The 13364-nt window shown below is 43.7% G+C and overlaps 2 protein-coding genes across 6 annotated transcripts in view; both read left to right on the forward strand.

The window, feature by feature from the left end:
• RBBP5 (RB binding protein 5, histone lysine methyltransferase complex subunit) overlaps nt 1–10464 on the forward strand; it is a 39339-nt gene extending 28875 nt beyond the window's left edge. For 3 of the 5 annotated variants that reach the window (XM_055333951.1, XM_055333950.1, XM_055333953.1), the window contains 4 exons: nt 606–675; nt 1063–1292; nt 2341–2532; nt 8413–10464. In XM_055333951.1, the coding sequence (XP_055189926.1) occupies nt 606–675; nt 1063–1292; nt 2341–2532; nt 8413–8441 (521 nt within the window). In that variant the 3' untranslated portion in view covers nt 8442–10464. Of the gene's footprint in view, nt 1–605; nt 676–1062; nt 1293–2340; nt 2533–8412 lie in introns of those variants that run through there. The other 2 variants (XM_055333952.1, XM_055333954.1) reach the window with 2 other exon arrangements.
• Nucleotides 10465–10868: 404 nt separating this feature from the next.
• Nucleotides 10869–12768, forward strand: TMEM81 (transmembrane protein 81). The gene has a single exon (XM_055333964.1). The coding sequence runs from the start codon at nt 11920–11922 to the stop codon at nt 12766–12768; it is 849 nt and encodes a 282-aa protein (XP_055189939.1). The 5' UTR covers nt 10869–11919.
• Nucleotides 12769–13364: the final 596 nt, after the last annotated feature.

Here is a 13364-nt window from a genome sequence, read left to right on the forward strand (position 1 = left end):
AACACAGGGCTTTATATCTAAAGGGGTTCATGTGTATGAATCCTTAGTATTCCTGGTTATGAATTAATTACTCGCTAAATAATTAATGCCACAGGTTATGGCCTGCTGGACCATGGGACGGTGCCAGGAATTCGGGAATTGGGATTGAGGTTGGTTCTTCCTGATTGAAAGTGCTGGTCCTCACGTTTGTGATGTTAGATAACATATATGCCCCCTGTGTTCTAGGCAGGTCATCAGGGAAGCAGCCTGTTCTGGATTATATTGATGTTGCTGGATTGTGTTGTGTGAAACCTTTCTAAACTCACCTAAGTTATTTCTCCTCCTTAGCACATCACAGCGTATGGAATTGAAATTACTTGTTGATACCTGTCTTCCTGGTTAGGGTGTGGAGTTTTTACTGAAGAACTGCATGTGGCTTTCTGGGTTGTCGCTGTATCCCCAGTGCCCAGCATGGGGTGGAGAGTCAGCACAGACTTGTGCAGTGATTGAGTTTGGTTTTCCTCCTTTGTTTCTCTGGAATTTCAGTTTAGAGAAATCATTAGGCTGCAAGTAAAAAAGCCGTCTTTTCCTTCATCTCACACCTGTGCCGCGTTTCTGCCCTGCAGGGGCTGATGCTGCAGAGGATGAGGAAGTGGATGTCACCAGTGTGGACCCTATTGCTGCCTTCTGTAGCAGGTGAGTCCCCTCTGTAGGCATGGCTGCGGGGTGCTGCTGCTACTGCTACTCCTCCTCCTCCAGCTGTGGTGTACTGCTCACCTCCCCTGGCTGTCCTCCATTCATTAGTTCAAAGTGATAACTCCTTTGGTATACCAGATGTCCCTTTTCCCTTGATAGAAAATCTTAAGAAAAACTGAAATAATTCATTTATACCATTTATTTTGACTATGGCTTTGTTATTCATTGTCTGATTTCCTTTTACTCATTTTGGCTTTCTTAAAGTTCTAGATCCATACTTGTTGCTTATGGGTTAATATAGGTGATTCTGCCCTAGAGGAAGGGTTCATGGTTTAAGCAACTGTCTCCTCTTTTTTCCAATCCCTTGCCTGATCCTGATCCAAATAGTGATGAAGAGCTGGAAGATTCAAAGGCTCTATTATATTTACCCATTGCCCCTGAGGTAGAAGATCCAGAAGAAAATCCTTATGGCCCCCCACCGGATGCGGTCCAAACCTCCCTGATGGATGAAGGGGCTAGTTCAGAGAAGAAGAGGCAGTCTTCAGCAGATGGGTCCCAGCCACCGAAGAAGAAGCCCAAAACAACCAATATAGAACTTCAAGGAGTACCTAATGATGGTAAGGGCTGTGTCTTTTCCCTGTTGCCTGATAGATGCCACTTTTTACTCTCCAGCAGTGTCTGGTAATTTCCCATTTGAGTGATTTTACCTTGAAGGAAATTTCCTGAGTTTTTTTTTTTTTTTTTTAATAGTGCCTTACAAGTTTGTAATGATTTCATCTGCATACTCTTTTAAATTGGAGAAATTGTCCTTCTAGTACTTGCCTAAATGACAACGTGACACCCTCTGACTTCTGGCTCAGAGTGTGTTTCATTATACCATTCTTTTTTTTTCTGTAGAGTGGAGTGGTTTTATCAAGTGGTGAAGTACCAGTCAGACCTGGATAATCTTTTGATTCTTCCTACTTGCTTTTACAGTCTGACTCTGGAAGCCTTTATCATTCATTACTTCTTGGGGATAAGTCTGGGCGTGTATGTATGTGTGTATATTTACTGTTGAACATCCTTCTCTCCCTTTAGCTGACCATAGTTACTTAATTATGCGTTTTCTTGATGTCATTTGATAGTGTGCCTGTATTGTTTCAGGCACTATTCTTTATGTGTCACTGGTGAGTTTTACATCAGCTCCACAGTTGTTTTATTATCTCTGCTTTACAAAGGAGAAAATTTAGGCTTTGAGAGGTCCAGTGACTTGCCCAAACCAAGGTCTCGGGAAGTGGAGGAGTCAGGATTGTTACCCTGGTTGGCTTGGATGCAAAGCCCCATTTCCTTTCTACTCTCACCCACCAGTGCGCGTGTGTGCATTCCTGGTCTGGCTTGGTGTGATATGTTGCCAGTGTGTCTCTCAGCTTCTGTTTTGGTTTAGAGCTGCTATAATATGAACCATACAGGCCACTCGTGCCCTTTGACCAAGCAAGTATTTCTCATTCAAGGGCCATTCAAGTTTTATAATTAGTAAGCACACACTTTTCTCCTGGTTTTAATGAGTCTGGGACATGAGGGCAGCACTGTGCTCCCAGGGAGTAATGGTATGTGGCCTGTGCCTAGTTGGGGTGCTGGGGTGGGCGGTATGTGGATCCCTTCCCGTGCCTCTCTGTCCTTTTACAGAAGTCCATCCACTACTGGGTGTGAAGGGGGATGGCAAATCCAAGAAGAAGCAAGCAGGCCGGCCTAAAGGATCAAAAGGTAAAGAGAAAGATTCTCCATTTAAACCGAAACTCTACAAAGGGGACAGAGGTTTACCTCTGGAAGGATCAGCGAAGGGTAAAGTGCAGGCGGAGCTCAGCCAGCCGTTGGCAGGTAAGGACACATTGGGAGCACTGTCTGGCTTGCTTCGCGGCCTTGCTCTGTACAGCCCCTGACTCCGTGTAACTGCAGTACCCTTTCCTTCCTTCCCTCCTTTACCCACTGGCCGACTTTCTCAGTGTTAGGCTGCTGCCATGGGCTAACTACACCAGATTTGGCTTAATTCGGTGGCTTTTAACGTTGGACCCATGAAGAGGTTTCAGGGAATCTATGTATATGCAAAATACTATATGAATGTTTTTGTGGGGAGGATGCCCACAGCTTTCAGCAGATTCCTGTAGAGGTCTGTGACCTCCAAAAAGGGTAAGAACCCCTGGTTTAATTAATTTCTTTGCCTCTATTTGCTTCTAGGTTTGTTTTATTTTGCCTCAAATTAGAGAGCCAGACAGATAACCAGAAATACAAGCTTGCTTTATACAGTCCTGTTTGTAGCATCTTGTCTTTATTTGTTCTACTTCCAGAGGTGGTGGTTCTCCCCCTGTCAGTCAGTAGTCAGTAGTCTAGAAGTAATAATTAAAAAATTGTCAGTAGTACCATCATGTTAAGGAAGAAGGTGAGATGTTTTTCCAGATAGGAGGAGATTATTTGTCACGTTTTTATGATTGAGGGAGTTTATTGGGGGACAGAACAGTTTTAATTTCCTGTCAAATACTTGTGGGTATAGGCCAGATGGTCTCTTGTTTGGAAAATAGTGATCAAATTGAGTCCAATTCTATTCATTGTTGACTTTTGGAAAGTGGTCTATATGTGAGCACTGCTTTAGTGAATACAGTACTCTGGATTTCCTGCAGCTAGGTCAAGAGACTCAGAGACATGACTGATCAGACACCAGTGGTTGTTTGCAGGTTTTTTTCCCTCTTGCTTTAAAATTTCAACTTCAGCGTGTGACCCCATCTGTGCTGATGGGGACACATGACTGCGGTGTGTGACAGATCCTTGTTGGAGGTTGACCTGCTGTCATTCGAATGAACCTGAATTCCCTTCCATAGGGAAGCTAAAGCAGACTCATTCACATCCCACCTCATACGTGTTAGACTTAGATTGTAGGTTTTTACAGCCATCACAGAACACTGAGCCACCAATGTTTTTTCCCCAACAGCAGTATTTATGGTGTTCCAATGAGAATCAGCACTTCCACATTCAATCCACTTAAGGCTTCACTTTCTATATATATTTTTAATAGCTGGGAAAAGTTACATGGCCATTGCCAGCAAAGATGGCGGGTCAGTAATTGATTAATGTAAATAAAAGCGATCCCTCTATAACCTATTTCTTGTATAAGCTGATGCCACTAGAGAAAAGCACAGCTTAAGTTTAAATAGATTTTTCTGGCTTGAAGAGCTGAAATGCTTCAGGGTGATTTAAAATGTGGCCACAGGGGTGCCTGGGTGGCTCAGTTGGTTAAGCGTCCGACTCCTGATCTCAGCTCAGGTCTTGTCTCAGGGTGGGGAGTTCAAGCCCTGCATCAGGCTCCATGCTGGGTGTGAGGCCTACTTAAAAAAAGATAAAGATAAATAAAATGTGGCCAGAAAAAAATTTTTTAAATTAAGTATGGCCAGACATATTGAATTAATTGAAATACTCTAGGACATAGTCCACTAGCTTCTTCAGAACCTGCCAGTAATTAATCATTTGCTTTTTAATAGTATGTGTATGCCATGTAAATCATTTACAAGTTTTTGAAAATGAACGTTTCTCTCTTTAATCAACTTTTAGTTATAGTTGATGTGATCACTAGCAGTAAGTAATTATCTCTGGCCTTTCCCACTTGGGTTTCTGTCAGAGACACCATGAACTGCTGTTAGATTTTACAGCTGTTAGATTTTACAGTAGCAGTGATGTCTCTGAGCTGTACTTCAAACTTGTCTAAATGAGAGTCAAAATCAAATGTCAGAAAGTTTACTCAGTCATTTTTATTTCCTAAAATTCTCAAAATACTGAATAGTTTGCAGTGAGATTTTGAACTGTATGTAAAAATAGATACGTCAGTATTAGAAGTCAGTGTTTCAAGCTCCTAGCAAGAGTGGATACCAGTCTCTAGGGCCTGTTAGGAGTTTATTCCTACTCACTTTGCTGACAAGGTTAAATGAGGTACTGACCTCAGTAAAGCTAGAACCTCTACCTTGGAAGAGCGGGTGCTGTAAACTGGACTTTTATTTTCTGCTTTGTTTTTATTAGGTGTGTGAGTTGATGAGCCTTAGAGGGAGGCAGCTGTTTTAACAGCTTCATCCTTTAAAGGGTCTAGAGACTTCAGTGTATCAGACCAGGGGGAATGGTACCTTTTCTGACAACACACACACACAGAACAACTGCAAAGATAATGCACACATCTCACCAGCTTGTCATGACTGTGCAGTGCAAACTTCCCCACGTAAATTATGGTTCCTTCCTCCCATTTTCTCCTCTGGCCCTGTTAGTTAACCTTTCCCTAAATGGAAATCTCCATATCTGCAATGGCCAGATTAAACCAGAGGGTGCTGAGGAGCAGGATCTAAAAAAAAAGAAAAAAGAAAAAAAAAATCAAAGGGTGGGAGGTGCGTTGTGGTTTGCTTCCACAACTTCCTCAGAAGGGCTGCATCGAGTTTCATGGGCTGGCTGCTGTGTGGTTTGGAGCTTGTGGAGGAGGCTGAACATCGCATAGGGTGAAACTGGGTGTCTGAGAACTCCTCAGATGTCTGAATTTCAGGACAACCGATCATAGCTTTTATGTGGGATTCTTTGGGCAAAACTGGGACCTCCTCCAATACTGTGGTCAGCCTGGAGGGTCCGGGGCAGGTGAAGGCTGGCTGGCACATGCTGTTGAATTCCCTTGGTTCTCCCGCCACACTTCACTGCAGAGGCCGCTGAGGTGAAATCTCTTTGGCATTTGAATTTTGTACTCTTCCATACCTCAGATTTTCTATAAAAAGCATTATGTGCGCTCACTGTAGATTTTCCAGGGGATATTAAAATACGAAACTTGATCCAAAGTGCCTGAGTTTGAAGCGTCTTCAAAAATCGATGGTCTGTAGGTTGTGTTGATAGATTCAAGGCTTTGTGGACCTCGCCTCTGCCCCAGTGCCCTACTTTTCCATTAGACCCAAACTGTTTGAAGGGATCATAGGTGTGCAGCCTGTGTCGCTGCTCAGGTTAGATAACTGTGGTGACTGTTGGTTGAAATCTGCTGCTGAGCAGTTACGGAAGGAGCTAGTGAGTAAGGCCTCACTGGCCCCCCGACAAAGCTGATGGGGTCTGTTGCGTGTTGCCACAGGAGATGAAGGCAGTCTTCACGGGAAGATTGGAAGACACCTGACCTCTATAGAAATAATCTGGCCATCTGGAGTCTGGGGCTACAGAAAATTCTTCTTGATCATCAGTGTTAGCTAGCCTTATTGGACCTACATCCACGAAGACACACTTTCTCTGATGAACGAGGACCTGTCAGTGAAGCTTACTTAGTGAGGGTAGCCCTGAGCTTAGGACTTTGCGAAAGGCCAGATCAACATCATTGGCACCATCTGTGGGATTCCCCTCAATTTTCTTAACTAGATTCTCTCCAGAGTACAGTCCTCAGAACAGGGACTTGAGATTGGGCCGAACCACCATGATCCTCATTGTCCTGGGATGGCTCAGGGATTCCCCAGGGACTTGGGCTTCTAGCAAGTGTGGCAAAGTTGTGGCCCATTACACGCATGGTCTGAAGAGCTCTTGGGGTGGTGGGCATGAAGAAGTTGGTATATACCTGGGTCTCTTGCAGGTGACAAAGGGCAGAGGCAGCAGAGGCGCAACTTCTGGGGGCACATGGACACCAGGCGAGTTTCCCTGAGTGGGGCCACATCATTGCTGTCCTGGTGCCAGCCTGCCACCCCAGGCCTCTGAGCCACCTCCTGTATCCCTTTGTTCTGAATACTTGGTGGGGACTGAATACTTTCTCCACCTCTTCTCTCTCTCTCTCTTTTTTTTTTTTTTTTTTTTTAATTTTTATTTATTTATGATAGAGAGAGAGAGGCAGAGACACAGGCAGAGGGAGAAGCAGGCTCCATGCACCGGGAGCCCGACGTGAGATTCGATCCTGGGTCTCCAGGATCGCGCCCTGGGCCAAAGGCAGGCACCGAACCGCTGCGCCACCCAGGGGATCCCCCCCTTTTTTTTTAAAAATGAGCAATCTTTCAAAGACTAATTTATGAACTCCTGCTAAAAATCAGCTAGTTGAGATCTTCTTTTTCATTCTTTGTGATTTAATTAGTGGACTAAGGTAATATTTGAAAGTTAATATCCATTCTTTCCTTGGGCCTCCTTCACTTTGGCTGCTGTCCGGGGGTACCAGTAACAGCTCTTCATCATGAGCTCAGTTTTTCTTATGTTACTGGCGATTTCTTTTATGTTGCAGCAAAATAATACAGATCCTTGGGGCAGATTTTTAAGTAGCCTGGAGCTCTTCTCATGTTGCTGTTGCTCTGTATTTTATCTTGCTCATAGTGTTACTGCTTGCTGTGGGTTTTGGTTTGTTACCTGATGCCTGGACAAGGCTTTTTTTTTTTTTTTTTTTTTTTTTTTTTTTTGCTGCTGTCCACATGAATGAGGACAATACAGAAACATTAAGTGACTGCAGATAATCAGTATAATGTACCTCATGAGTCATCTTGAGTGCTTATTATTATTACTATTGATTTGTGATCAAACCAGTTTTTCCTATTGTGATTTGGGCTCAAAACTTTAATGGTGTGCTCATTTTTAAACGGCTAAAAGAAGATTGGTCAGGGTACCTGTGGGGAACAGCCAGTGAGACCAGCCTTAATGCAATAAAGGCTTGGTATCGCAGCAGTGGAGGAGATTCCTCTACCTCAAGGATTTTTTAAAAAAATCAATTCAAGATATTGTTGTTTTATGTTGACAGATCTGAAAAATGGCTAAAGAAATTTCTTCTCTTAACTGTATAAAGTTTAAAATTGATTTTTAACAGTGTAGCATCCAGAAGAGTTTGTATCGCATAACTTCTCATCTGTTCTCAGGCAAATGGAAATCTATTTTTATTGCCAGTTTTCATCTGTGCTTGAACTTTTACTTTAAAAATCAGGCTAAAAGCAAAGTTTATAAATGGGGGTACTTTTCTTTCAACACTTGGGACAGTCATTTTTTAACCATTTTTTTATTTTTTATCCATTTTATACCTTCAAGTGGCATGTGCCCTCCCGCCCCCCCATTCCAGATGACATCTGGGAGGATTTTCTTCACCTTGTTCTCTTCTTACACTTCCTAGTTAATATTTCACAGCAGCCCATTTAAGGATGTCCCTCAGAGGTTTGAACAGCTTCTATGGAATAATCAGGGAAGTGTTCATTTGACTTTACCATTTAGGATTTTTTTAATTGATCAGTTGTTGGTGCATAGAAATGCCAGCAGTAGATTTCATTAACATTTCATCATATTGGGACACTAAGGTGAGGAGAATGTTAGTTAAGGCACAGGGGTGCTTGGAAAGGGGTCTGTTGCTCATTGTTAATTATTTAGTAACTAATCAATATATGAAAGATTTTCCTTTCCTCTACTTAATGCACTTTTTTTTATTAAGCATTTGTTAACATGTCAGGGAATGGCTAACAGCTTAGAAAATGTGTAGAAAAAAAATGTGTAGAACTCCGATCATTTTGCCTCCCCCCGCCCCTTTTGGGGCAGTACTAAGGAAAGTATTAGGGTAGCGGTTGGGGATTTGGATTATTTGTTGCTTCAGTGAAGAGTAAATGGGAGTTAGAGTTGGTTTTAATTGAAAGGGGGAATTCCTAACCCATGTGCGCTCTTCAGGTATCATCCAGCATCCGTCAGTATTTCTTTTCTTGCAAGCTACTGGTCTTAAGTTGATGCTAAAAGATGTCTTTTTGTGTTTGATCTCTTTAGCAGGGGGAGCAATCTCAGAACTTTTATGAAGACACTTGAAGTCCTTCGTTCTTTCTCACTTTGCCATCATGTGGCCTCTGGACACTGGTCAGTCACTTGAGATTGACTTTAATTTAAAACAAAGGCCTTTGCCTCCGACCCAGAGGCGGAAGGAGTGAATCATATGTTTGAATGAAGAAGTGAATTATGGAAGAAGAGTATACGGCCCTTTCCTTTCAAGCATAAGTCCAAATAGGCTCTCAGGAATGAGGATTTGTGAAGACATCAAACAGAAGTTTTGACTCATTCAAACTTCAGTGCTTAGTTATATTGCTGGAGAAAAGAGACCAGTTTTGCTCATCTGTTGTACCCAGGATCATTTTCACCTGACATTTCCTATCCTATTTGCCTTCCATCCTCAGTGCATGTCCTCGAGTGACTTACTCTTATCTGAAATTTTGCTGCCGGTAACCTAGAAAAACTTGTTACATATTCTGTCTTCCATTTTAAAACTTAACTCTTCTCACCAGATACCTCCTGTATTTCCATAGTGTGTACAACAGAGGATGGGCAGGAAAGAAAGTGCTCGAAAGCTTTCAAGTTTTCAGAAAGGGAAGAAAGATAAAGGGCCCCCTCTTCTTAACATACCCCATTTTGCTCCAGAAGCTGGGCTGTAAGAGGGTCAAGGTTTTTCCTTGTTTTCCTTTCATTGCATGTTTTCCTCTGGTACTGGTACATTCTCATTAATCATGGTTTTTGAAGTTAGCTCGTTTTATCCATCTTCAGCAAAGAATCATCAGTAGTACGTATTGCTTCACCCATGCTGGCGTCCAGAGAGGGAAACAAACACGGTGTCTCTTTTTGATTGGGGTGGGGGAATCTATGCAAAGGACTAATGTAAAACCATCCGAAATCAAAGCAGCATCAACACAGTTCAAATCAAAGATCAAGGAAAAATTTGTTTTTTTATCATTGCATGTGGATCTCTGTCTCTCCCCTTCAGTCACAACATTGTTCCCTTCCCGTAGCCCCCACCTCCTCCATCCGGCGTGTTCTCAGTCTCTTCCTTTCTGTGAAAGGTTGCTTAGCTTTTAAAAAAATTTTTTTTTACTTTCTGCTTCTTGCATTTTTTGTTCTTTATATAAAAAGTAGCAGATTGGATGGATCTGTACACAAGGTGTTTGAGATTCTCTGAGAACCCAGAGTCCCCGGGTATGGCAAGCCTTTGGCTGACTGGAAGTGCTTGACCTGGGTTGTCCTCGTCCTCACGGTATTCTCAAAGCAGAGTTTCAGCGCTGTGCTTATTGTGAGTTCAATCAGCAGCTGGGTTGCTCCTGCAGCAGCCACACAGGTTGATTATCTTTGGGATTTTAGGATAGCAATCAAAGTAGACTTACGTCAGGAAGAGCCTCTTTCTCCTGCTCCATCTTTTGGAACCAAAATACTCAGTAGTTGAAGTAAGAGCTCCCCCTGAGTCAGTTCCAAAATGTGCCTGTATTTTTAGATGCCACCGCTTTTTTCCTCAAATGCTCATTTTGTGAATTTCATTTCCTGTTTCACATCAGACCAGTGGTTGAAATTGGCAGCTGGCTCACTGGGCTTGTTTTTTGTTTTGCCAGCATTGTTTCCATTCCATTTCTCTGTGTACCTGCACCGTGGTCTGGATCTTGCAACAAACTGTGTGATGCCCAAGGTCTCTGCCTTACTTCAGTGGGCAAGGTAGCTTGATGTCCTCTGCCTGTGCATTGGGATGTTCAGGTTATGCCTGCCTCCTAAACTGGCTACTGAGAAAATTGGCTTCAGCCCTGTCAATTGGTCTCTGGCAGCAGTTCCTAATAATTATTTATGCTTTTGGGATTTTTTTCAGCTCCTGAAACTCTATCCAGTTTGATTTTCTCAATTTGTACAACATATGCACATTCTCTTCTCTTTTGTCATTCCTTTCCCCCACCTCACCCCTGCCATTTCGTTTTTTAATGTTCCATAGTTTTGTACAAGATGAGACTTAGCCTTGGGTTACTTCTTGCTGAAGCTTTAATGCTTTGTAAATAAAATTGGATGTTTATTAAAGAACAGGTGTGGATGTTTGTGCACACTGACTGCTTCTGAAACTCACTAGCCCCTTTGATTTGTATGACCGGAAATACAGTTTACAGTACTGATATTAGCTCTTTCTGTGTGGAGATGTGGACCTGGGAGGAGTAGGGCGTGGGGGGGGGGTGTAGAGTTCTGCCTCCAGGGAAGATTATAAATAAATGATTGAAGCGAAGAGTTGGTGTTAAATCACAAAGATCATCTAGGAATCCTCTCTCTTCAAATTCTTTAACTCCGTAAGTTGGTAGAGGCCATGGTGCAGGGGGATATTCTGGATGTTATAAAACACGTGTGAGGGGCATTCGTCCCTTCCAAGGATCTTTCTCAAAGTGTAAGTATTGTTAAATTCCTCTTTGACCTTTTCCCCCCTAGACTAAATTGCTTTCAAACTCACTGAAACAGCTTTCAAACTCCAGTCTGTTTATGTCTTTGGTTTTAATCATTGTCAGATCTGGGTGTCTACCGCTGATTTTTTTTTTTGTTCTGGGACTTAGAATCCATCTTTGACGTCATAGCTGTTTCATAGCAACCTTGACCTAAGTGAATGATGCACTCCTCTGTTGTGTAGACTTAAGGGAATACGCCAAGGGGTAGGCAGGAAGATGTATGTATCCTCGCCCCCGTACATACTTTCAGTGCCCTTGGGAAGAAAGAGGGTCTAGAATGGGGAGAGGGGCTGTATTGAGTATCGCCCCTCTTGCTGATAAACATTTGGATCCTAAAAGGGCGGCTCAGCCCTTGTCTTCATGAATTTTCATCTCTATTTAAAATTCCTTACCCATGAACAGTGTTACACACTTGGCAAAGTGTTTTCATGTACCGTTTATCATTTGATGTCCAAAGTAACCCTCCTGAAGTAGGCAAGGAGGTCTTAATTTACAAAGGAGAAAATAGAAATTCAAGAATGATCAGTCCCTTTCCTCCCGGTCCAAGAATTCTTAATCCTTTTCTACAGAAGATTTAGGAGACTTTAAAGAATAACGATTTAATGCAATGTAATCCCTCTTATTTATTTTCTTAAATGTGGTATTTGCTTTCTTACTTGGTCACATTTAACTGGGATTTCGAAGCCCTGTAATTTGGATCCCACAATTTGGACAGGAGGGGCAGGAGAGAGGAAGAGTAGCTTCCTGCTATGCCTTTGATGTAACTTGGAAATTCACCTCAGAAGCTGAAGTCTCTTCATCTTTGTCTTCCCCAGAGGGTGGGTTTGCATTCATTACAAGGGCGTGGACAGAACAAAGGCTGGAGAGGTAGTCCCCAACAAGAGCTAGTAAAGCAGCAACGTGGTGACTTTTCTCCTGCTTTGTGGACAGGACTTGTGTTTCATTGACAACAGGTGCGCCCTGTCTTTTCATGTTGAAGGCTGTCCTGTGTGAAAAGAATGAAGTGATGATACCGTAGAGGATTCGTCCGGGATGCCCGTGGTGAGACATGAGGAATTGGGCCACTGGCTTCCTCCTCGGGAGCCTGGCGTTGGCCTTCTGTCTGCCTTTGGTGGTGGCGCCCCTGAAAACACTGGCCATCCCAAAGAGACTGCAGCAAGCCGTGGGGAGGGTTATTGTCCATACCACACCCTGCACGGTCACCTGTGGCCTTGGCTATAAGGAAGAGACCGTCTGCGAGGTGGGCCCCGACGGTGTGAGGAGGAAGTGTACGTTTCAGCGCTTGGAATGTCTCACCAACTGGATCTGTGGGATGCTCCACTTCACCGTTGTCATAGGGAGGAGATTCCAGCTGAGCTGTCTGAGCTCAGACATCCTGGCGGTGGGAAAGGAAGCTTTCCGGTTCACCTGGAGATTTGCCCGTGGTATCATCTCAACTGATGATGAAATCTTCAAACCCTTCCAAGTTGATTCCCACTTCGTGAGGTTTGAGTCTGTTCAGGAGTATGACGCGGGGACATACCGGTGTGACGTACAGCTGTTAAAAAACTTCAGATTTGTCAAGAGGCTCTATTTTGGGCTGCGGGTCCTTCCCTCTAACTTGGTGAATCTGAATTTTCATCAGTCCCTCACCGAGAACCAGAAGTTCGTAGATAAGGGTCTGGAAGTGAATCTGGACAACGGTCCTAAGCCTTACCACCCGTGGAAGAAGACGGTGGCTGTAGCTGTGGGAATAGGGATGGCCAGTGGAATGGTCGGTGCTGTGCTGGTGATCATCGCCCTGGGCAGTGGGCTGAGGAAGATCAACGGTGGTGCCGGCCTTGAGTCCTTAAAGGCCCTCCTCCTGAAAGGCTGGCTGCCCCGGAAGCTGGACCGGCTGTTCAGGAAGCCGAGCTAACTTTCTAAGAGTTTCTGGCCGGCTGGCTGTGGCCTGACTAGGAGGGAGGGCTCCCCCCGCTGAAGGAGGGAATGGGGCACATGGAGAGGGGCAGCATCGTGGTGGATCTTTCTAATCTTCCCTGCCACGAGGCACCCAGGAAGCTCCTAACTTGGAGGTACTGTCCCTGCGCCTGAGAAGAGTTCTGTCTTCCAAGCTTGCATTCACTCTCTCTCAGAACTTGTTGCCTCTCCAGACCTCTGTCTCTTCTGAGCAGTATAAACAAGTAGAAGGATATGTTAGTAACTTTCCTAGTGGAAACCTTTTTTCCCTTTCAATAAAAATAATTCACAGTAGCTGCATGGACACCTTCTCTGCTCTCTAGATAAAAGTCTCTTGCATTTGTATAAATTGTCCCATAATAAGTCCAGCTTTCCTTTTTCTCCAATTTCTTAGAATAGACAACACATGCTTTGTAGGAGGCATATGCCCACGTGAGGCAGGGCCGAGGGTGTTAGTAATGACATCTGACCTGGTATGTTAACAGTCACTAAATGTTAATAAATTGCCCCTTCTGTGCTCCCTGGGCAAACTCTGTGATCACTGTTAAATTGATG

The sequence above is a fragment of the Nyctereutes procyonoides genome, unplaced genomic scaffold (genome assembly GCF_905146905.1).
Source record: "Nyctereutes procyonoides isolate TBG_1078 unplaced genomic scaffold, NYPRO_anot_genome, whole genome shotgun sequence".
Classification (NCBI taxonomy): domain Eukaryota; kingdom Metazoa; phylum Chordata; class Mammalia; order Carnivora; family Canidae; genus Nyctereutes; species Nyctereutes procyonoides.